The sequence below is a fragment of the Podarcis bocagei genome (assembly GCF_964188305.1).
Source record: "Podarcis bocagei genome assembly, chromosome: 4".
In the NCBI taxonomy this organism is placed as follows: domain Eukaryota; kingdom Metazoa; phylum Chordata; class Lepidosauria; order Squamata; family Lacertidae; genus Podarcis; species Podarcis bocagei.
In genome coordinates, this window is record NC_138128.1 from 6,847,117 (window position 1) to 6,871,159 (window position 24,043).

The 24,043-nt window shown below is 41.8% G+C and overlaps 1 protein-coding gene and 1 long non-coding RNA gene across 2 annotated transcripts in view; one reads left to right on the forward strand and one right to left on the reverse strand.

Annotated features, from left to right (window-relative positions):
- LOC308584981 (cytochrome P450 2J2-like) overlaps positions 1 to 17,756 on the reverse strand; it is a 41,815-nt gene extending 24,059 nt beyond the window's left edge. The window contains exons 1-2 of the mRNA XM_081190396.1: positions 17,496 to 17,756; positions 15,792 to 15,954 (exon numbers count right to left, since the gene is read on the reverse strand). Of these exons, the coding sequence (XP_081046522.1) occupies positions 15,792 to 15,954; positions 17,496 to 17,663 (331 nt within the window). The 5' untranslated portion in view covers positions 17,664 to 17,756. The remainder of the gene's footprint in view (positions 1 to 15,791; positions 15,955 to 17,495) is intronic.
- The window catches only part of LOC308585203, a 154,966-nt gene that overhangs the window by 4,374 nt on the left and 126,549 nt on the right, over positions 1 to 24,043 (forward strand). The window lies entirely within an intron of this gene.

Consider the following 24,043-nt stretch of genomic DNA (forward strand, 5'->3'; position numbering starts at 1 on the left):
GCTACCAAAAACATTAAAAAGAAATGAGCATTTACTTCCAAGGTTTTTGACGTTTGGGAGCCAAAAAGTTCAAAAATGGAGGCATTCGAGATCTGAAGTTTGAAAGTCTGCCTTCCCCCGACTGCATGACAGTGAAAGCAACGAAGATTTAAGCTGCATCCGCAAGAGACATTATCTTGGAATATTTGAATCTGACATTTGGACTTTAAACCTCCCCTCTAGCAAGCAGGGCAGAGGGGAGGCAAAAGAGACACTAGTAACTGCATGATTTACTTAAAAGAAAAAATCTTCTGCTGCCTCAATAACCTGAAACGGACTGCTAAATAAGACAATAGGGCACTGAACTGACTTTAAATTCCTGTGAAAGTTACATGATGTGATACAAAGTTCCTGGATTCTTTTGCTACAGTATAACAGAGTAGGCTGAGACAGTATCTATTGGAAAAGTGTTGCAATTAATATTTACAAGCCTCCTGATATACTTGTCTTAAACTCTCTTTGTCTCCGTATTTGGATATTTTCTTTGTCTCCGTACTTGGACATTTTGATTTGCTCCCTCTAGAGGGTAAAGTAAAGGCTGCTACAGCCCAAGACAGTGGAATTTTCCATCGGGAGACGGTTCCCGTGGGAAACGACCTTGGGACATGAGTGGTCCACCAGAAGAGATAGCTACAAGAGCTAAGACTAGACAACAACAACAATTACAGCAACAGCAACAAAAGAAGAGAGGCTCGATTACAGGTGCAACCCCCACAGGAACAACAGGACAAGAAAAAGCGACAGCCGTCTCCATGGATGCTGTGACACAAGCTCTACTTAAGATAAACCAATCCCTGGAGACTCTAACAAAGCAGAGTTCAGAAAATACACAAAAATTAACAGAATTAACAGCAAGACTTGACCTGAACACAGAATCTATAAATAGGCTGGTTCAGGAAAATTCTGCAACACGTAAAATTGCGGAAGAAGCTAGAACCATTGCTGGAGAGACTCAAGAGAACTTAGAACCGATTGCCAGAAAGGTGCATGAGCATGATGCAACTCTGGCTTTGTGGGAATTACAGAGAAAAGAGAGAAATTTGAAATTGAGATTAATTCCAGAGAACGAAGGAGATAATCTCGTGGAGTTCCTAACACAAGAGTTTGCTGACTGCTGGGAAGACTTGGAGGAGGACGAATTTAAAATTACAACAGCGTTTAGACTGGGTAAAAAACAGAACAGAAAGACCCCGAGGGATTGTTTGATTACCCTTAGATCCAAGGAGGAAAGAGATAAAATATTAAGACTACATTTTGAAAAGGCCTTGCAAATTGGAAATTCATCTGTACAGATTTTTAAAGACATCCCTAAATATATCTTGGATCTGAGAGCTTTCTACAAGGATCTGGTTTATCTGCTAAAGAAGAATACCATCCTCTTTAGGTGGGAATTCCCACAGGGACTGTCTTTTGATTACAAGGGAAAGAAGGTGAAAATAAAGACTATACAAGACAAAGAGAAATTCCTGGAAAGAAACCGAGAGGACCTACAGAAGGGAACTGTGGACCCAATTGCAGAACAGAGGAGAGCAATAGACATCTTGAATCTATCGTTTGGACATATCCCACCACCATCAGAGGAAGAGCAACAACTTGGAGCTGTTGGAGGAGTGTCAGAAAAATAACAAGATGGCCCTGCAATTCCTTAGCTGGAATTGTAATGGGCTCAATATGCCTTTGAGGAGAAGACAAGTCTTTCATATTCTGAATAGAGAACAACTGGATTTGATATGTTTACAAGAAACTCACATAACTAGAGCTCACAGGAGACTACTTATAAACAAAAGACTAGGACAAGAATTTATTTCATCGGACAAAGTCAAAAAAAGGGGAGTTGTGATTTATGTAAAAGAAAAGTGGGCTCCAAAAATGATGTTTAAAGATGAACAAGGAAGATATTTGGCAGTTGAGATACAAGTACAAGGAGAAAAATACTTAATAGTTGGAATTTACGCACCAAACGAGGGCAAAGCGGAATTTTTCAAGAAACTCCATGAAGCTTTGACGGACTATCTGGATTATAATATGATAATCATGGGAGACATGAATGGTGTAGTCTCTACAAATATGGACAAGGCACAAAGACTGACAATCTCCAATGAAGGGAGACTTCCGAAGACTTTTTTTGAGATGACGGAAAATATGGACCTAATAGACATATGGAGAACAAGGAACCCTCTGGAGAGAGAGGGAACCTTCTTCTCCCAAGCAATGATGACCTGGACCAGAATCGACCAAATTTGGATCACTAGTGGGATGGCTCCAAAGATCAAGAAAATAGAAATCTGCCCAAAAACTTGCTCCGATCATAACGCCTTGAAGATGGAAATGAAACTTACAACAACTGGTCAATTCAGATGGAGGATGAATGACACCCTGTTTCGAGATAAAGAGATCCACATGAAGGCCCAAAAAACTCTAAAGGACTACTTTGAAATAAACCTAAAGGCCGATGTGGAAAAAAGAGTGATCTGGGACGCAAGTAAAGCTGTGATGCGAGGATTTTTGATTCAACAAAACTCAATTAAAAAGAGAAAGCAGAATGAGAAGAAGGAAAAGATTTTGGAAAAGATAAAAGAAGGAGAGAAAAAACTAAAATCAAAACCGAAGTCCCAGGAGATCTTGAGAGAGATTAAGTTACATCAAACACAATATATGGAATTGATGAATCAAGAGATTGAATGGAAGATAAAGCAAATGAAACAAAAGACATTTGAATCGGCAGATAAATGTGGTAAACTTCTGGCATGGCAATTGAAGAAAAGGCAGAAACTAAATACAGTTACAAGCCTAGAAGTGGACGGAAAGAACATATCTAAACCCAACGAGATTAGAAACTGTTTTTTGAGTTACTTTAAAAAACTTTATTCTCAAGGACCACAAAATGAAGAGGATATAGATAAATTCCTTAATAAATATGGATTACAAAAAATCTCTCATCAAAGCAAGGTGGATCTAAACCAGAGAATAACAGAACAAGAGATTGAGGGTGCCATTCAAGACATGCAATTGGGCAAATCTCCGGGGCCAGATGGATTGACTTCCAGATACTACAAATCTTTGAAGGAGTGGTTGGTTTATCCGTTAAAGGAAGTCTGCAATGAGATCTTAGAGGGAAAAAGGGCACCAGAATCGTGGAAAGAAGCGTATATTTCACTCATACCAAAGACAGAGACTGAAAAGACTCAACTCAAGAACTACCGCCCAATATCATTACTTAATGTGGATTACAAAATCTTTGCAGACATTTTGGCAAAAAGATTTAAAAGAGTGTTGATGGAGAAGATACATAAGGACCAAGCAGGCTTTCTCCCAAAAAGACACCTATCAGACAATGTAAGGAATATAATAGACATTTTGGAATTGCTAGAGGTGAAAATTAACACTAAAGCAGTGCTGATTTTTGTGGACGCGGAGAAAGCCTTTGACAATATTTCTTGGAGTTTTATGAAAAAGAATCTTCACGGGATGGGGGTAGGCCAAGGATTTGAGAATGGTTTGGGTGCGATATACTCTGAACAAAAAGCCAAGCTAATTGTAAATAATGTGGTAACTGAGGAACTCAAGATAGAAAAAGGAACACGACAGGGATGCCCAATTTCCCCATTGCTTTTTATTTCGGTTCTGGAGGTGTTGCTGAATATGATTAGAAATGACCAGCAGGTTAAAGGTGTACAGGTCGGAGATAAGCATTATAAGCTAAGGGCATTTGCAGATGACTTAGTATTGACCCTACAAGAGCCTGACACTAGTACGAAAAGGGTGTTGGAGATAATCCAACAATTTGGCCAGGTAGCTGGATTTAAACTGAACAAACAAAAAACTAAAGTCTTAGAAAAAAATTTAACAGCCACGGAGAAGGAGAAATTTCAAGAAGAGACAGGATTGACACTGGTTAAGAAGGTGAAATACCTAGAGGTTTATTTGACATCAAAAAATTTGAATTTGTATAAGGACAACTATGAAAAATGCTGGTCAGAAATTAAAAAAGATCTAGAAATATGGTCAAATTTGAAATTGTCAATGTTAGGCCAAATTGCAATGATTAAGATGAATGTATTGCCTAGAATGTTATTTTTGTTTCAAGCCTTGCAGATCCTTGACAAGATGGATTGTTTCAAGAGGTGGCAGAAAGATATTTCGAAATTTGTCTGGCAGGGCAAAAAGCCCAGAATCAAATTTAAAATATTGACAGATGCTAAAGAAAGAGGGGGATTTGCCCTGCCGGACTTAAAATTGTACTATGAAGCAGCAGCGTTTTGTTGGCTGAAAGAGTGGATGCTCCTCGAGAACACAGACATTTTGGATTTGGAAGGTTTTAATAATGCATTTGGTTGGCATGCATATTTATGGTACGATAAAATCAAGCTGCATAGGGCCTTTAAAAAACCATATTGTTAGAAAAGCATTGTTTAATGTTTGGATAAGATATAAAGATCTGTTGGAAAACAAAACCCCTAGATGGGTGTCTCCCGTGGAGGCTAAGGCAGTGAAGAAACTCAATATGGAGGTCGGATGGCCGAAGTATTGGGAAATTTTGGAACAGGAGGGAGATAAACTGAAATTACAAAGTCATGAGAAAATGAAACATAAAGTACAAAATTGGTTTCAATATCATCAAATAATGGAGTTTTTCAAACAGGATAGGAAAATTGGCTTTCAGGTGGAAAAATCAAAATTAGAGACTGAATTGTTAGAACCCAATACTAAGAATTTATCAAGAATGTATAACTTGCTGCTGAAATGGAATACACAAGATGAAACAGTTAAATCGGCTATGATTAAGTGGGCACAGGACATTGGTCATAACATTATGTTTGCTGACTGGGAGTGGTTGTGGAACACCGGTATTAAATTCACGGCATGTAATGCCTTAAAGGAAAACATTATGAAAATGACTTACAGGTGGTACATGACCCCAGTCAAGCTAGCAAAGATCTATCATTTGCCTGATAACAAGTGTTGGAAATGTAAAGAGACTGAAGGTACTTTTTATCACCTCTGGTGGACATGCCCGAAGATTAAGGCTTTCTGGGAAATGATATATAATGAAATGAAAAAGGTACTTAAATGTACTTTCCTTAAAAAACCAGAGGCCTTCCTCTTGGGCATTGTCGGCCAATTGGTGTCAAAGAGGGATAGAACTTTTTTTATGTATGCTACAACAGCAGCAAGAATACTTATCGCAAAGTATTGGAAGACACAAGATCTACCCACTCTGGAAGAATGGCAGATGAAAGTGATGGACTATATGACATTGGCTGAGATGACTGGCAGAATCCGCGATCAGGGAAAAGAGACGGCGGAAGAAGAATGGAAGAAATTTAAAATTTATCTTAAGGACTACTACAAACTTGAGGAATGCTAGAATGTCGAGGTTCTCAGAAAAAAAGGGTTACAGTGATATAAGATTAGATTAAAGAAAGGATTAAGACGATAGAGGTTGGAAAGAAACATTTAGAAGTTGCTAAAAAAGTATGGACAATGGGATGCAGAAAGGGGGGGTATGGGGAAGTCCCGGAAAAGAGGTTTATGAAAAAATGTTATGAAATTATACGTGTTTGTATGTCTTTTTATGTGTTTGTTTGTCTTTAAAAAATTTTGTAAAACCAATAAAAAATTCTATAAAAAAAATGAAAAGAAGCAAAACTGAGAAAGATTTCAACAGAAAAGCTTATTGGAAGGGTTAAATTGATCTCAAGTTTTATAGGCTCTTTGTTCAACCAGCACCTTGAACTTAGCTAATTGTCAGCCCCTGGCATAACATGCTGGCTATGTCCTGCCCCCATGAGCAGTCAAGCCACTGCATTTTTTGCCAGACGCTGCTTCAAGGGCAGCCCCAAATGCAGCACATTGTGTAATCCAGCCTAGAGATAACCAGCACATGGATGATAGTAGTTAGGCTATCCTGATCCAGAAACTACTTTCGCTGTCTTACTAGCCAAAGCTGCCTTGCTGGCTGAAGCTGGTAGAAGGCATTAAGGTCACTGGGCCTCTAGCAGCCAAGATTTATCCAGGAGCACGCCTAGTCTATGAACTTGTTCTCTCGGGGGGGGGGGGTTCAACCCCATCCATAGCAGTAAACTGAACAATTATCTAGACTCCAATCACCATACCTCCATTTTACCAGGATACAGACTCAATTTATTGGCCCTCATCCAGTCCGCCACCTCATCCAGCCAATGCAGGCACCAGTCTCCAAAAGTCATCTGGTATTTAATATGGGTATCTTTCCCTCTTATGGAATTGCCACTTCTTTTAACCTGTGCCTTGGCAAGGTACTGTTGCAGGAGACCCCCCCCCCTCTTTTCCTTTGTCATTTCACACTCACACGTGTTGCACAAACACCACACACATACACTCACACACACCTTCCCCTCCCCTACCCAAGGGATGTCCCTTTAGAGGGCAGTCTCCTATGTAGAAAAAAGCCTTCCATAAATAAGGAAGCGCTAGCCTGACAGCTCCCCATTGAGAAAAAACCCTGTATTCCCGTAACGCTCCTCATCGCCCTATCTATATTATTGGTAGACCGGTCGCCCGAACTCTGGGTCAATCGGCGGCCGCCTCAGCCAATCAGCGTTATCGAACAGCGCCCCTTGCGGCGGCCACACAGGTACTGCAGGCTACTGCCGCTTTCTTCCCTTGCTTTTGACAGCTCTCAATACAAAGTTTCCGAGTTCAATTGACCGTGACTGATTTAATCAAAATGTTGCAAGCTGCTTCCTGAAGGCGAAAGTGCTTTAAACTTCAAGGACAGTATTTTTTATAAATTCACCAAAAATCAGCCGTACCTCGGATTCTCGCCGGACCACTTTTATTCTGCTCCATATTACAAAGACTATCAAAGGGGGGTGACCAGATATCAGACGGCCATAATCCCTTGACCGAGCAGTCACGTACTCTGCGGTCCTCCCGAGTGGACGTGACAACCTTGATAGCCATCGTGATGGGCTCAGACAGAAGGCTATCAGGGATACAATGGACTGCATATTTTAGTGTATTCCGCGCAGACTATCACAAAGGACTGTGGCCGGATTCCCCTCAGGGGGGCAGGAAACTTCACCCTTTTCCTTTGTTCTTAAACGTGACTCATGTGGGGAGGGGAGAGGAGGCTCCGGCCAGGTGTCAGGACACTTGGATTACCTGTGCAGCCCCTCCTCGACTCCTCCTATTTTAATATAATCATGATGTAAATATGATGTAATTCTGAGGGTGTAGCTTAGGGGATTAGCAAGTAATAAAAGTTAGGGTCTCCCTTTGTTCAGGGCTTCCATTTTGCTTCACTTCATGGGCGGTGGGAGTCCTGTCGTGACAGTCTTTTCTTAATAAAGACCAAGCCTACTGGCTGCTGTTTTGCTCTGAATTGCTCTGGTTGGTGCCTTTGTTTCGTCCAAGGGAGCCCTCGGATTTTCCGGTAACAGTACCAATCTGATGTAGGCGTCAAAACTTTCAGCAGAAAGAACTCAGAGTTCAAGCTCTTCATCCAGCACTGAGGGCCAGGATAGTAAATGCATTACAACAGGCAACAAACTTCTACCTGCAGTTGAATCTTGCTAGTTGCAATCCATCAGGGTGCCAACTTGAATAAAATATCAGGAAGGGTGTAGGAGTGCAAATATCCAGAGTGTGGGGTCAGGTAGGATTACTATGAGGAATTATAAAATATGCATCAAGCCATTGTGTCCACGATGAATGCATTGTGTTGACTGGGTTTGATACATAGACAATAATTTCTGATCAAATCCCACAACCGCCTGCATCTCTGGCCATTTCCTCTACTGTTCCTCTACTGCCCATTTCTCTCTCTTCACAAGTCACATACACAGCCCAGTTGCTTAGACAGGCAGGCTCCTTTGTCATCAAAGACAGTGGGCAAACTTCTTTGATGTAGCTTTTCTGATATGTTAATCTTAGGATCTTAGGGCTAGGAAACAGGTTTCACATAAAGGTGATAATGATCGCTGTCCTCCTGGCCATCCTTCTTATCATGTATATTGCTTGTTTATCACCTCCTGGGCTTGCCAAATGTACTCCTTTGTAGTTCTGTGTGCTTAATTAGTTTTGGTAGTTTACCTTTTCCCCACGTGGGGTTTGTTGAAATGTTCAGAAGAAATATGATTGGTTCTTACGAACACTCTGTAAAAGTTCTTTTGTGAATAAAATGACCTGGGCTGAGGGGTGGAGGCATGGAGAGATTATTATGCGCACCCTTCCCAGAATCTTGCTGGTTCAAGCCTCTTATTTGTATTCTTGTGTATGTGTATGTGTATTCTTATTAATCAGAGTTCAATCCTTCCTTTACTTTGAGAATGCCTCAAAGGGGGCAAGTTAGTCCCACCTCGCATGACCAGTTACATGATGTGGCTCACGCCCACCATTAGAATGGCAATTGCCATGAACTTTGGCGGAGCCAGGTGTGATAGGAATTTTATGGTCTTAGATATATGGTAATGTTCATAACTGCACATACATAGATCAACACAGGAAGACCAACCTGGAACAATTTTGATTCCTAAACGGACCAAATCCTTTCTCTGCAAGGTTAAACTGGAAAAGCCTCCCCATTGTCTCTTTCCTCACAAATCCTGTCTCAAGGATATGTCTGTTTGAATAAGGTGTGAGCCTGTGACCTGGCCCAGGAAATAAGTATTTTACCACTACAAAAGAATGGCCAGGCTCCCCAGGCAATCCAATCAAGTAACTTGCCAGACAGGAGATAAACAAGGACAAGAGAAAAACAACATTTAAATTTCTGTGATGTAGGTGGGATGTATCTGAGGGGTGGTCTTAGGTTACATCCCTTCTGTGATGTATGCATAATGTTTCTGGGGGTGGTCTTGATCTAGAGAATGGGAATTTCAAAAGTCTTTATAAGCCCTGGCACAGCATTTTAAGGGGTCCTCTTCCTCTCCTGCATGTGAGGGGAGCACCCTGTTGCAACAGATCAATAAAGATCAAGCTTACAAGCTGCTTTGCTTCTCAATATTCTCTGGTTGGCCTCTGTTATTTTCTCCTACCAATAGGGAACCCATGTAAGGACTCTATATGGGCTCTTGGATACCCCATAAGGGAAAAGGGCATATTTTTATTTACAACAGATGGCGACCACGCACGAAGGGACTTTTGGTTACCCGGATTCTGGAGGCGAGGAAGGGCTGGTTATCCAGTGTGCACCAGGCAGTTTGCCAGGAGGAATGGCCAGTCCTCCATCGGTCCCAGGGTCTGGAAATAACTGGAGGTTCAGCGGGGCTAACCAGAGGAAGCAACGCTTGATCAGGCCGGCCTTAAACAACCAGTCAAGAGATCCCGGGATCACCAAGACAGCGCTTGCGAAGTGAGTATGAGTAGGAAAAATGGGTAGTGGGGTGGGATTCTGCAAACCACAGCAAGCCTATACTTCTCAAATCCTTACTTCTTTCCTCACTTTAACTCTTGAAAAACTGCCTTCTCCTCCTTTCTGTCCTCTTGATCTCAACACCAGCCCTAGCCCTTCGGAGTATGCCCAGGCACAAGGTTGTGTGTGATTTCTTCCACTTAATTCTTTATGCCGACCTATTCCTTCGGAGTTTTGCCCAGAAAGGTCGTGCAATTTCTTATGCACTGAAAACTATAATTCCCAAAACTATAACTCCCAGCGCAGCCGCACCTCTGCCATGGCGATCTTTGTTAGAAATGACCTGTGAACAGAGAACGCAAGGGCGCTGAATTCCTTTCCATCTTTCGTATTCCAGAGTCTCAATCTGGCATTGCAAGTGTGCAAGCGTTCAGTAGAGACTCTGAGTTAGATTGTAAAAGGCAGGGAGGTTGCTGTGGGTTCCAGAACAGATATTGAGTGAGAGAGGCTTCCCCTTCAGAGTTTTGGCCAGGTATCCCCAGGTTTCCCCTCGGAGTTTTGGCCAGGTATCCCCAGGTTTCCCCTCGGAGTTTTGGCCAGGTATCCCCAGGTTCCCCTTTGGAGTTTTGACCAGGTATTCCCAGGTTTCCCCCTCGGAGTTTTGTCCAGGTTTCCCCTTTTCTGGACCCTTCGGAGTTTTCCCAGGTCCAAACCCCTTTTAATTGAAAATGGGTGCACCTCAATCAAAAGAAAAATAGTCCTCAGACCCCTGGCGTGAAAGAAGCCCAATTGGTGCTTACTTCCCGCCTGGACTCTGACAGTCCCCTTTAATTTGTGTTTAAGAAACGTTTTTCCTGTGTTTAAATTGTACTTAGGTAACACATCCAGCAGCTGCTTATCTTAAATGTGCCATCTAAATAAAAATAAAAATGCAAGCTTGCTCCAGTTCTAAATCTAAGGAAGCCATGTTGAGCCTTATCAATCTTAAACAAGACAAAATGGAGAATGAAGTGTGCACATGTTTGTTATTTGAGAGAGGCTCTAAAAGAGAGTTTTCCTCCCAAGTGGTAAAATCCTGTATACATGCTACTTGTGTTCTGAAAGGAGGATTACCCCACCTCCTTCCTCAAGTTTAAGTGAGGAGGGTGATTTTAAGTCTAATGGTAAATGATGTTGTGTTGTAACTTTTGAGTTTGTGAGTACACCTGTGTTCCAGTCTATTTTGGAATGTGAAGTTAACCTAATGTTTCTGCTGCAAAAGCCTAGTTGAGCCAACTGCTCTCTCAAGCTAAAATGCAGTGTATGTATTTCATTAAGCATATGCCTATGAAAGTATGGTTTTCCTTCTAAGAAAAATATCTGAGTCCAGTTTTAACTTTGATTTGGTTGGACAGAAGAGTTATTGTAAGGCTCCTGATATCAGTCTCTATAAGACTTCCTGGCCTCTTTTCTTAGAAAATGCCCCCCCCCCCTGTTTCATTCTGTCTCTTACAGTTTTTTTTCCCTTCTCCTTCTTACTTCTGTGCCAAGTAAATTTACTCCCGAGTAAGCTTCCTTTAAAGGAAACTGCAAGGGGGGGCATAGATTAGGCTTACTATTCCTCTGCAAGTTCAGGAAAAATTGTTCACTTTTGTATTCCTTTTAAATCAAATCTATGGCTGTTTTAATTATTTGTGAGTGGTTATATCAATTGAACTAACTTTGCTTTATAAAAGATCCTCTCCCTATCTTAGAAAAAAAAACTGTTCACTTCAATCTTCCTTTAAATATCATTTCTATAGGAACTTGCATTTAGTCTAAGGAAGCAAACTCACTCAAACTATCTCAAGATCTGCTAAAAGGGTTCTGTGTAAAGTTGGGTACTTTTATTTTCCTCTTCCTTAGTACATGATAGGAGCATAGATGTTTCCTTTCCCAGTTGTAAATCTGTACTTAAATGTGTATGTCTCTTTGGTAGTACAAATCTTACTGCAAAATCTTGCTGTGAACCCTATATTTTGGAGGGTTGGACTAGATGACCCCAGGGTCCCTTTCAACTCTCCCAATTTGTGGCTGTGTGGAAGGACATGTGTCTGCAAGCATTGGAGGGTAATTCTTAAATTCAGCCTAGCTTTGCTCTTTAGTTTTAAAAGGTGCGAGGTGAAGCCGTGATGTTTTTGAAGCACAGCTGGTAATATCAAGCATTTGAGTGATTACAGTGTTTATCATTTTGTCTACTATTTAAAAATCAGACTTCAAAGTCAATTCAAAGTTTCAGCACATACAAATACATAGGCGCCTTGACCAATCCTGTAAATAAAGGGCAGAAAAAAAATTGTCTGCAAATGGTAAGGCTGAAATGACTGAGAATGTTAAAAAATCCTATGAATTCTGACTCTCTGGCCATTTTTACTCATGAATAAGAGAGCGGTTGATTGTTCCGCGAATGACCAGATAAAATGACCAATAATATGACCAATAATGATAGCCCTTTCCTGTACATAAAGGAAGCAGTCCCTTTTGCTTGGGCTGAAATTGCTAGCTTTGGTGAATACTTGAATTGCTGAGTTTCTCTTTTTTGTTTTAAAATCTAACCCTATTTTTTAAATCTACTCCTTACCCTTCCCTTCCTTATTCTGATTTAGCCAAAAGATGCAACATTTTCAATGGTATAAAAGGTTTGCTGAGACATGAACTCTGCACATGCACAGAGGCTAGATCAGCTTACAAAAAAGAGAGAGCGAGAGAAAGGAGGGGGGAAGAGAGAAGGTTTGGAGAGCTTGGGCTGCAGGGAGAAATCTATCCAAATTTCCTTATGTAAAACTTGGAACCATTGAGGGAAATCATCCTTAATGTGTCTTTTGCTCCAGGGGCTATGTAAGACAAAAGGGTTCGCCTCCCCAATGGAATTTAAATTTTATATTTTTATTTTTATTTTTATTTTGGTGTTTGTGTGTGTATATGCCTATGCATTTTAGGAACAGCATTTCCTGACAGACCTCTCACATGAAATAATTTTCCCTTTCAGCAGGCTATGGGAACCTAACAAAATGTCCTTTCTTTTCTCCCACAGCACAAATGATAATGAGGGGATGCAAACTGTGATTTAAATACTCTATAAAAAGTAATTGCAATTGTATTTCTTTTCTTCTTTCTTCCCTTAAAGCCAAACAGTCACTTTCTTTCTGTTCAGCAAAACAAGTCTGAATCCCTGCTATATTAGCGACTTCCCTCTATCTCTTTGTGGCTTTGACTTTTTTTTAGGTTACAAATAATCTGTTTTCGTTTATTAAAATCAGTTCTTCCATTATATATATGAAATTAACTGAAGCACAACCAAACATTGTTTGTGGAATGGTATTTGTTTACCTTTTTGCCTGAGCATTTCTTATTAATTCTGTCATTTTGGCTAGTGCAAGGTACTTGCACAACTTTAAATTGCCATTCATTTTTTCTTGGTATTAACTCATTTCCCAGTATTCCACTATTAACATTACAGCCGATGTTGTCACATCAAGGAACACTCTTTTATTTTCATTTGGGATGTTAGAATGCCAAAACAGATTACTTCAGGTTACTTCAGGTTTCTTATTAATTGTGTGTCTTAGCATTTATTTATTTTTGGTTCCTCATAGGTCATTTTGTGTGTGTGTGTTTTACTTTGGGGACATGTTCATCACATGTTGAAAGTCAGTTTCATGAAGTTCTTTTATCAGATAGCACATGGTGAATTTTAAGTTTTTTCCCCATTTCCCCCCCATTTTTTTCAGTCCAGTAGTATTCTGTGCGGTTTTTGATAATATCTTTGTATTATTTAATAATAGTTCTTTTCTGAATCTGATGTCTTTGTGTCAAGTCCATTTTCATCTAACTGGTAATCTAATTTTTTGCTTTCTCTTTTTATTTTTTAACCTTTCTTGTATTTTTTACAGTTCTCTTTCTCTACATGTGGAGTAATTTTTTATTAAGTGAAAGAAAGCAAACAAACATAGCAGATAGTAACAGTAATTATATGGAAATGTGATAATAATATTAAAATGAGTAAAATTCTTAACATGCTAAGATTTTATTATTTGCAGCTAATAACTCAAGGAGATTTTCTTGGAGGGGGCCTTTGCTCCTTCCTTTTTCTAACTCTGTCCTTTAAGCCCCCCAAAAAAACCCTGCCCCCTTACAGGATATCACTTCTACAGATGTGCAATGATGAAAAGCAGCAACAACCCCTCAACTCAGTTCTTCGCCATCACAAGACCTGCAACAGCAGACACCAGAGTTTTCAAAATGCCCACAGCTATCTCTTTTAAAGGATATAGACTGACGGGGGAGTGGGGCTGACAAAGGAGGGTGGAGTTGAATTGCAAGGACATTTTTTTTTCACTTGAACCTCAAGCCTCTGTGCTCCAGGATTCAAAAGATACATACGTAAAAGATCACAATTGTGTCAAGATATGCAACTGATATTTAATTAGTTTGTTTTGTATTATGTGTTATTATGTAGGAATATTGAAATGTGTCTGACAGTGTGATTTCCACAAAGGGGGGCATTTTTTGTGTGTAACTGTTTTTATATTTAATTAGTTGTTTTGTATTATATGTTATTATGTAAGAATATTGAAATGTGTCTGACAGTGTGATTTCCACAAAGGGAGGCAATGTTTTGTGTGTAACTGTTTTTATGTTTAATGTCTTATTGCTTACACACCAATGGAGAATTCTCATGCATTTTATACTTTCTAATAGCTCACACTATTGTGTAGTCCAATGTTTAGCTCAATTTATAACCACATTTCGTTGTCCCACCTGGCACTCTGCCAACCTTCCCTACCCATTTTAAAATGTGCTAAACCTCGTTTTGCCAAGGACAAGCTTCTGGATCCATAAAACACCAGGTACATGAAGGTGCATATGCTTTGGTTTAGCAGCAATGATCCCTTATAGAGTTAAATTGACTTATTTGGACAAAGTGCCCTTTTAAGAATGGTTTTCTTTTAACAGATTGGTTTGAAAAGTTGAGAACCATGGGGCAAGAAAAATTCAAATTGGACTCAGTTTGAATTGGGCAAGTGTATCCAGGCTGCAATTAGCTTTTTGGTCCTTTAAGTGCAAGTGAGCAACTTCCCATGAGTGCAAGACCACAGCCTATAATAAAATCCCATAGAAAGGCCAAGGCAAAGACATCTCTCTCATGCGATGTCCAAACCTGTGCCAGCTATGGTGAATGCCAGGCGACATGGTTAAATGAAAGCCCCGAGGGGATTCAACAGGATGTGTTGCTGTAGCACTATGTCGGTATGAGACCACAGAAGAACTAGCTTGACACCTGAGAGACACACAAAAATGGCGAAGGGCAAAACACCAACTGCATTTTTCAGTCATTAGTAGACCTTCCTGCTAGGTGTAAAGCATAGAGCACTATTGAGTAAATGGTCTCTCCCAAAGTGTTAGAATGCCACAAGTAATTTAGTAGCAAAACGCAAGATGTGTTATTTATACAAAGACATCCATTTACAACATACAATGTTATTATTTGTGGGGCAAAAAGTTTTAAGAAAAATTCTAGCCCAAAAGGGGGGATAATGTGATAGGAATTTTATGGTCTTAGATATATGGTAATGTTCATAACTGCGCATACATAGATCAACACAGGAAGACCAACCTGGAACAATTTTGATTCCTAAACTGACCAAATCCTTTCTCTGCAAGGTTAAACTGGAAAAGCCTCCCCATTGTCTCTTTCCTCACAAATCCTGTCTCAAGGATATGTCTGTTTGAATAAGGTGTGAGCCTGTGACCTGGCCCAGGAAATAAGTATTTTACCACTACAAAAGAATGGCCAGGCTCCCCAGGCAATCCAATCAAGTAACTTGCCAGACAGGAGATAAACAAGGACAAGAGAAAAACAACATTTAAATTTCTGTGATGTAGGTGGGATGTATCTGAGGGGTGGTCTTAGGTTACACCCCTTCTGTGATGCATGCATAATGTTTCTGGGGGTGGTCTTGATCTAGAGAATGGGAATTTCAAAAGTCTTTATAAGCCCTGGCACAGCATTTTAAGGGGTCCTCTTCCTCTCCTGTGTGTGAGGGGAGCACCCTGTTGCAACAGATCAATAAAGATCAAGCTTACTAGCTGCTTTGCTTCTCAATATTCTCTGGTTGGCCTCTGTTATTTTCTCCTACCAATAGGGAACGTATGTAAGGACTCTATATGGGCTCTTGGATACCCCATAAGGGAAAAGGGCATATTTTTATTTACAACACAGGCCCCTTCACATATTTTAGAGGGGCACTGAAGAGACCTCAGCCCCTAGCTGTTCGCTCCTAGGTAACCCATTTCCTGCAGTGCAACAATAATAGAGAACCTTTGTTCTGGACAGCCCTTTAAATGTTTTCTCTTGGGAAAATACCAGTAGAAATTCTTATTTTTCACTACTTACCCTTTCCTTTTGCCATGTTCCTAAGGAAAGGAGTCTCTGGTCGCTCGTCTAATTCTTCAGAGTGGTCAATGAGCGCTTCTTTCACTACTTGGAATCCAGACAGTACTACAATGGGTAGATGTCCTACCCATAGGGTGAAAATATTTCCATATTGCTTTTCCAGCTACCATTTGGGTCAAAAGAAAGGAGAGGAATGATGGATTCAAAAAACACAGTTGGATATTTCAACTTAATACGAGAGCTTCAGTCTCCCTCACCTCTGCAGCTTCTCACTATGTGCAGTTCTCTTCCTATCATCTCTCCCCCTCCTCCCCCTCCCTCCCTCCATTTCAACCCTCACAGAACTCTAGCCCAATGGTTGCCATTAATTAGATTTTGAATTGATTTTAGAATGAATTGATTTTAGAATGCTGTGTTGCTTTTATTGTTGTTAGCTGCTCTGAGCCTGGCTTCAGCTGGGTAGGGCGGGATATAAATACGATCTATTTATTATTTATTTATTTATTTTACTCTCTGCCGTCAATGCTGCCTCGGCCTAGGATCAGAGCAGCAGAGGCACTTCATAGTGATTAGCCCTCCTGTACCAGAATAGGACCTTGTCACAATTATTTTGTGTGCAGGGATGTGGAAACTGTAGCACACCAGATGCTTTTGAACAGCAACTCCCATCATTGTTGACTGTTGGCCATGGTCGTTGGGGCAGATGGGCATCATAGTCAAAAACATCTGGTGGGTAACAGGTTGCCATAGGCTGGGCTAGAGCACTGGGTCAGGTTTCAGGCAAAATGTCAGGTAGCACCCAGATGTATAGCAACACAATGGAAAAAGTTCCACAATTTTTGTGGTTTCCTAAAATATGGAAACCCTAGTTTACTGCAGAGATCCATTAAGAACGTGGTATTTAAATTGTTTTTTTAAAAGTGCTTCTCGTTGGAGTAAACATGATGAAAATGTCCCCAGGCTTCAGAAATTGAATAGCAAATGCAGGTTAGTACCTGTTGAGAGGCTGTCATGAATGAATGCTGAGGACCTATGTGGTCAGTCTTTTTTTTTGTAATAATATTTTATTCTTTTTTTCCATATAGAAAGTTACATTTGTTACTCAACAATTATATTCCAATTCAACAAAACAAGTGACTTCCCACTCACTCAATATCAATGTTTATAACTTGAATTACATACAATTGCATTTTAAAGTTCCATCTTATCTAATTTCATCCTCTCTAACATGTTTCGTAATATATTCTGCTGTTTTCTTACACTTCAAACCCCGCTGTGGCCTTTGCATATGGGAAATAACTTTTTATATAGACCGTTAAGGTTTTCCAATCTTCTTTTAAAGATTCTAAATTTGTATCTTTTATCAATTTTTGCCATCTCTGCATATTCCAAGATTTTCACAAACCATTCTTCCTTTGAGGGTGTTCTCTCGTCCTTCCTCAGTTTAACAGTATACAATAAATATTTTTGATCAGTAGTTTTTAATGCACATTTTAAACTTTTTTATGGTTTTGTGCTTTTCAGTATTAATAATAATATCCTTTATATTATTACTATTATTTGTATTGCTTACAGTTTCTGACAACAGAGGCTTATGGCATTTACCATTTTAACCCTGCTATTATTTAAGTTTAAATATCATAATTGTTGGGGGAAATAGATAATTGCTGACATCAGACTGAGTTATTACTAAGCAATAAGTACCTGAACGAGAGTATTTTCATGAATCTTCAATCCAAACCTCCATATGGCTCCAATGAGAGGAAGCTGGAGAGGACCTGGAGGATAATGCCTGTTTGACCAGAGCTGTTTCAGGTAGTGCAGAATCAGAAGAACCACCAGCAGAGCAATCAAAAGTGTCCGTATCTCCATCCTTCTTTTGCCTTCTCTTTCTCCTTAATTTTTTCTAGGTTGCCTGGTCAGGTTCAACTCTCTTTCTCTAAGGAGTTTTTGCTTTCCTCAAAGACATCAGCAGTACTCTCTGTTTTTATATGCTCAGTTTTTGAAAACAAATAAGCAAAAAGGGGTGTGACACCATTTGCAAGTAGCCTTGGAACGTGACTGCAAGTCATTTAATACAAATGAACACTATAATCAGTCTTATATGAGTCACGTAAATGAGAGGGTGCTTGATCTATATAAATTGTAATTAGAATCCAAGCTATCTTAAGACCAATTTTGTGACACAAATATTTGGGAAATAATTTTGTACCAAATGTTCATTAAATAAAAAATGAATATGAAACCCAGACCCTTAGGAAAAGCAAAGTGTGCATGTGGACATTCTCTCTTTCTGATTCCTTTTTGCTTCCCCCCCTCTCCCTCGGAGGGGGCTCATCTGGGAGAGTGGGGACCAACTGTTGCAGGAGACCCCCACTTTTTACTCTGTCGTTTCACACTCACACGTGTTGCACAAACACTACACACACACACACACCTTCCCCTCCCCTACCCAAGGAACGTCCCTTTAGAGGGCCGTCTCCTATGTGGAAAGAAGCCTTCCGTAAATAAGGAAGCGCTAGCCTGACAGCCTTTCGCTATAACACTCCGCATCGCCCTATCTGTATTATTGGTAGACCGGTCGCCTGAACTCTGGGTCAATCGGCGGCCGCCTCAGCCAATCAGTGTTACCGAACAGCACCCCTTGCGACGGCCACGCAGGTACTTTAGGCTACAGGCGCTCTTCTCCCTTACCTTTGACAGCTCTCAATACAAAGTTTCCGATCTCAATTGACCGTGACTGATTTAATCAAAATGTAGCAAGCTGCTTCCTGAAGGCGAAAGTACTTTGAACTTCAAGAACAGTATTCTTTATAAATTCACCCAAAATCAACCATACCTCGGATTCTCACCGGACCACTTTTATTCTGCTGCATATTACAAGGACTATCAAAGGGGGGTGGCTTGATACTAGGCAGCCATAATCCCTTGACCGAGCAGTCACGTACTCTGCGGTCCTCCCGAGTGGACGTGACAACCTTGATAGCCATCGTGATGGGCTCAGACATTAGGCTATCAGGGACACAATGGACTGCATGTTTCAGTGTATTCCGTGTGGACTCTCACAATGGACTATGACCGGATTCCCCTCAGGGGGCAGGAAACTTCGCCCTTTCCCTTTTGTTCTTATGCATGACTCATGTGGGGAGGGGAAAGGAGGCTCCGGCCAGGTGTCAAGACACTCGGATTACCTGCACAGCCCCTCCTCGACTCCTCCTATTTTTAATATAATCATGATGTAAATATGATGTAATTCTGAGGGTGTAGCTTAAGGGATTAGTAACTAATAAAAGTTGGGGTCTTCTTTTGTTCGGGGCTTCCATCTTGTTTCACCTCATGGGCGGTGGGAGTCCTGTCGCGACAGTTCTTTCTTAAATAAAGGACCGAGCCTACTGGCTGCTGTTTTGCTCTGAATTGCTCTGGTTGGTGTCTTTGTTTCGTCCAAGGGAGCCCTCGGATTTCTGTTAACACAACTCAAATGCATGGTTCCCACCACACTAAATTAACTACCGTAATTTTCGCTCCAAAACACGCACTTTTTTGCTCCTAGAAAGTAAGGGAAAATGCCTGTGCGTGTTACGGAGTGAATGCACTCGACTGGATCCATGGCTGCCATCAGTCAAGCAAAGCGGGAGCCGCTTGCAGGGCTTTGCACGGCTCTAGCTTTGCTTGCTTTACAGCCAGGAGAAGGGGGGGAGGGAAGGAGAGCCATGGCAGCAAAGCGGGCAGCAGCCGCTTACACTCGAGGAGGGACAGACGGGAGCCATAGGGAGCCGGAAAAGCGCGGCGTAGCCAGCAACAGCTGCTGCAGCCTCAGCTAGCAACTCTCTCTAAACGGAGCAATGAGGCTGCAGAGGGACGGCAGGGCACAGGAGGGCTCTGAGCCACGAGCGCAGTGAAAACCAGTAAAAAAGTTTTTTAAAAGGCTGCTGGGGACAGGAGGGCACGGGATGAGCGAGAGGGGGAAATTACGATTCTCCCAGTGTCTCAGCTGATCCGCTGAGCAGGACTTGGGTTGCAGGGGATTCGCCATTAGCTGCGTAAAGCAGCAAAGAGGGAGAGAAGGAGGAAAGCGGGAGAGGAAAGGAGCTGCTTACACTGCTGTAAGTGGCTGCTGTCCGGTTGGCTCCTTTAAAGCAACAGTGCTCTTTCCTTCCCCCCTCCCCTCTCAGCTCTCCGAAAAGCTCCTTTTCCACACACCCCACTCGAGCTCCTTCTCCCCTTAAATCCCTCTCCTGCATTATTAGCCGCATCCTTCTCTACACACCCCACGTGTGTTCCTTCTCCCCTTAAATCCCTCGCCTGCATCATTAGCCGCATCCTTCTCTACACACCCCACGCGTGTTCCTTCTCCCCTTTAACCCCTCGCCTGCATCATTAGCCGCATCCTTCTCTACACACCCCACGCGTGCTCCTTCTCCCCTTAAATCCCTCGCCTGCATCATTAGCCACATCCTTCTCCACACACCCCACGCGTGCTCCTTGTCCCTTGAATGCTTTTCCTTCCCTCCCCACTTAAAACGTGGTTACAAATTTTTGTGGCTCATGCTGTGGCCACAGACGTGATCTGACGGTGAGTTTGGGGTAGCCCAATGCAAAAATCCTGAGGATCCATGTGGATCCATGCTTTGTAACCACATGGATCCTCAGGATTTTTGCACTGGGTCACCCCAAGTTCACCATCGGATCACATAGCATATCCATGGCTACAGCCTGCACCAAAAATCACACACGCACCCACTGTTTCATGGGGCTGCAATGGCGGAAAACGTGGTTACAAAGCATGGATCCACATGGATCCTCAGGATTTTTGCATTGGGCTACCCCAAACTCACCGTCAGATCACGTCTGTGGCCACAGCATGAGCCACAAAAATCATACATCCACTGTTTCGTTTTGAATATTTTTTCTTGCTTTCCTCGTCTAAAAACTACGTGCGTGTTATGGTCAGGTGCGTGTTATAGAGCGAAAAATACGGTAATTCATATATTCCCTCCTTATTCAAAATTCCAAATGTACTCATTGGCTTTAAAAAGTTGGTGATTCACTGCTTGAAGTGGAAGAGTAACACCCCTGAATAATTACAGATAGGTAGCCGTGTTGGTCTGCCATAGTCAAAATAAAATAAAAAAAATCCTTCCTGTAGCACCTTAAAGACCAACTAAGTTAGTTCTTGGTATAAGCTTTCGTGTGCATGCACACTTCTTCAGATACACTGAAACAGAAGTTGCCAGATCCTTCTATATAGTGAGAAGGTGGGGAGGGGTATTACTCAGAAGGGTGGTGGGAATTGGAGATTGGCAGATAGCTGAGATGAGCCTGTTGACGACTCTTAACGACTGTAATAGGTCTTACAGGAAAAGGCAAGGGGTGAGAAGGTGAGAAATGGCTTAGTCATGTATAATGAGATAAGAATCCAATGTCTCTGTTCAGACCAGGTCTCTCCATTGTTTTAAGTTTGGTAATGAGTTGCAATTCAGCAGCTTCTCTTTCCAGTCTATTTCTGAAATTCCTTTGTAGTAAAACAGCTACTTTTAGATCTTGTATAGAATGTCCTGGGAGATTGAAGTGTTCTCCTACTGGTTTCTCTGTTTTGTGATTCTTGATGTCAGATTTATGTCCGTTTATTCTTTGGCGTAAGAATAATTTCACTCCTTATAAATATTTGTTCTCCCTTTATTCCTGATTTACACAAAGATTCTGAATCTTCTTTATTTGTCAAGGTTTCTATCTCTAAACAGGGAAGAAAATGCTTAGAGATAGAAGCCTAGAGAAACAATGGGTAAGAGCATAAGTGCCAACTTCTATTCAATCCCCCTTCTCTACCCATGTTGACAACATTTGGGTGTGTAGAAGGCTCTTCCTCCTCCTGCAGTGGAGGGGAAGGGTGGAAGAAGCCGTCTTGATGACCTAGAAAGTCAAGGAGTGGTCAAGGAGAATTAACAGAGACACATTTCTGTGCTTCTTAGATACTGACTTAGAGCAGAAATATTCATACTGTAATCACTCTGTGAAAGCAATGTATGATCCGAAATGCCTACATGCTGTGCTGACCCCAGTGGGTCTCTACTTTTGGTTCTAGGCATTCACCTGGGTCCCAGTGAATTGTAGAATTGTAGAATTGGAGGGGACCTTGAGGGCCACCACGTCCCACCCCATGCAATGCAGAAATCTTAGCTAAAGTATCCATGACACATGGCCATCCAACTTCTGCTTAAATACCTCCAAGGAAGGAGAGTCCACAATCTTCCAAGGGAGACCATTCCACTGTCAAACAGCTCTTACTGTCAGAAAGTTTTTCATATATTTATTTCTGAATCTTTTTTTTTTTTTTTTGTAACATGAAACCGCTGATTTGAGTCCTACCCTCCAAAGCAGTGCTGGATCTAGACACATCAAAGACACAATTCAGTTCATGGGGTCCATGGGGTCACGAAGAGTTGGATACGACTAAATAACTAAACAACAACAACAAGAAGAAGAAGATAACTCTTATTAGAATAATTAGAATATTAGAAGAAGCAAGGCCTGCTCACAGGTGCCAGGCCACAGCAATTCTTTTCAGTAGGTCTTGCTCCCATGAGGCAGTTGTGGAGGGTGAACATCCCCTCCTTCCCACAGCTGTTTAGCTCTCCTCCATCCCCAGGTCCTTTCCATGTTATCTAAGACTCCACTGATGCACCCTTCTCTGCTCCTCCCTCTTCACCCCTCTTCTGGTCCTGGGAGACACCAGGAGAGGGGAGCTTGTTGCAGCAGGAGGGGGGACACCCTGGCTCCTTCAGTAGCCTGACTCATCTCTGCCTCTTGGCCTATCTCCTACTTCTGCCTCTGCTTCTGCTTCTGGACTTTTCTCTGCCACACACTGTCCCTGTCTGATCACCAATCCCTGGGCTCTCAGTCTTCATCCCTTGGAAATTCCCCAGGTCGTACCTCCCACCATTCCTTGATGTTCAGCCAGTGCATGCCATCATGCCTCAAAACCCTCAATGATCCCTGGCATATGGACTTGTGGCCATAACATATGTGCTTGACTCATGGTTCATTAGGTTCCAATGAGAAACAGAGATTGTACTAATGACGACTATGGTTACTACTTCATTGTGGGGGAGGACATCCGCGTTTGAAAGATATTTTGATTATTATTATTGCACCTCCTCCATTTTGGCCTTGCATCTTATAGATCAGATTCTACTGTAATTTGCCATGTTGATTTGGTAGTGTGGCCAGCTACAGGCCTTCTTGAATGGCACAGGTCTTCTTAATCCTTGTAAATCTGGTTCTTGGGATGGGTTGTGGGTGGAAAGTGCCTCTGACTCCACGTTAGAGTACCATCAGTGGAGAAGGACAAAGACAGTGCTTCTTAGAAACTAACTTGGAGCAGAAATATTAGTACTGTAATCACTCTCTGAAAGCAATGTATGATCCATATTGCCTACATGCTGTGCTTACCCCAGTGGGTCTCTACATTTGGTTCTAGGTCATGGCATTCCCCCGGGTCCCAGTGAATTGTAGAGTGGGTAGGGACTCTGAGGGCCATCTAGTCCAACTCCCTCCAATGCTGGAATCTCAGCTAAAGACATCCACGACACATGGCCATCCAACTTCTGCTTAAATACCTCCAAGGAGGAGAGTCCACCATCTCCCAAGGGAGACCATTCCACTGTCAAACAGCTCTTACTGTCAGAAAGTTTTTCATATATTTATTTCTGAATTTATTTATTTTTTGTAACATGAAACCGCTGATTTGAGTACTACCCTCCAAAGCAGTGCTGGATCTAGACACATCAAAGACACAATTCAGTTCATGGGGTCCATGGGGTCACGAAGAGTTGGATACGACTAAATAACTAAACAACAACAACAAGAAGAAGAAGTCAACTCTTATTAGAATAATTAGAATATTAGAAGAAGCAAGGCCTGCTCACAGGTGCCAGGCCACAGCAACTCTTTTCAGTAGGTCTTGCCCCCATGAGGCGGTTGTGGAGGGTGAACATCCCCTCCTTCCCACAGCTGTTTAGCTCTCCTCCTTCCCCAGGTCCTTTCCATGCTATCTAAGACTCCACTGATGCACCCTTCTCTGCTCCTCCCTCTTCATCCCTCTTCTGGTCCTGGGAGACACCGGTAGAGAGGAGCTTGTTGCAGCAGAAGGGGGGACACCCTGGCTCCTTCACTAGCCTGACTCATCTCTGCCTCTTGGCCTCTCCTATCTCCTACTTCTGCCTCTGCTTCTGGACTTTTCTCTGCCACACACT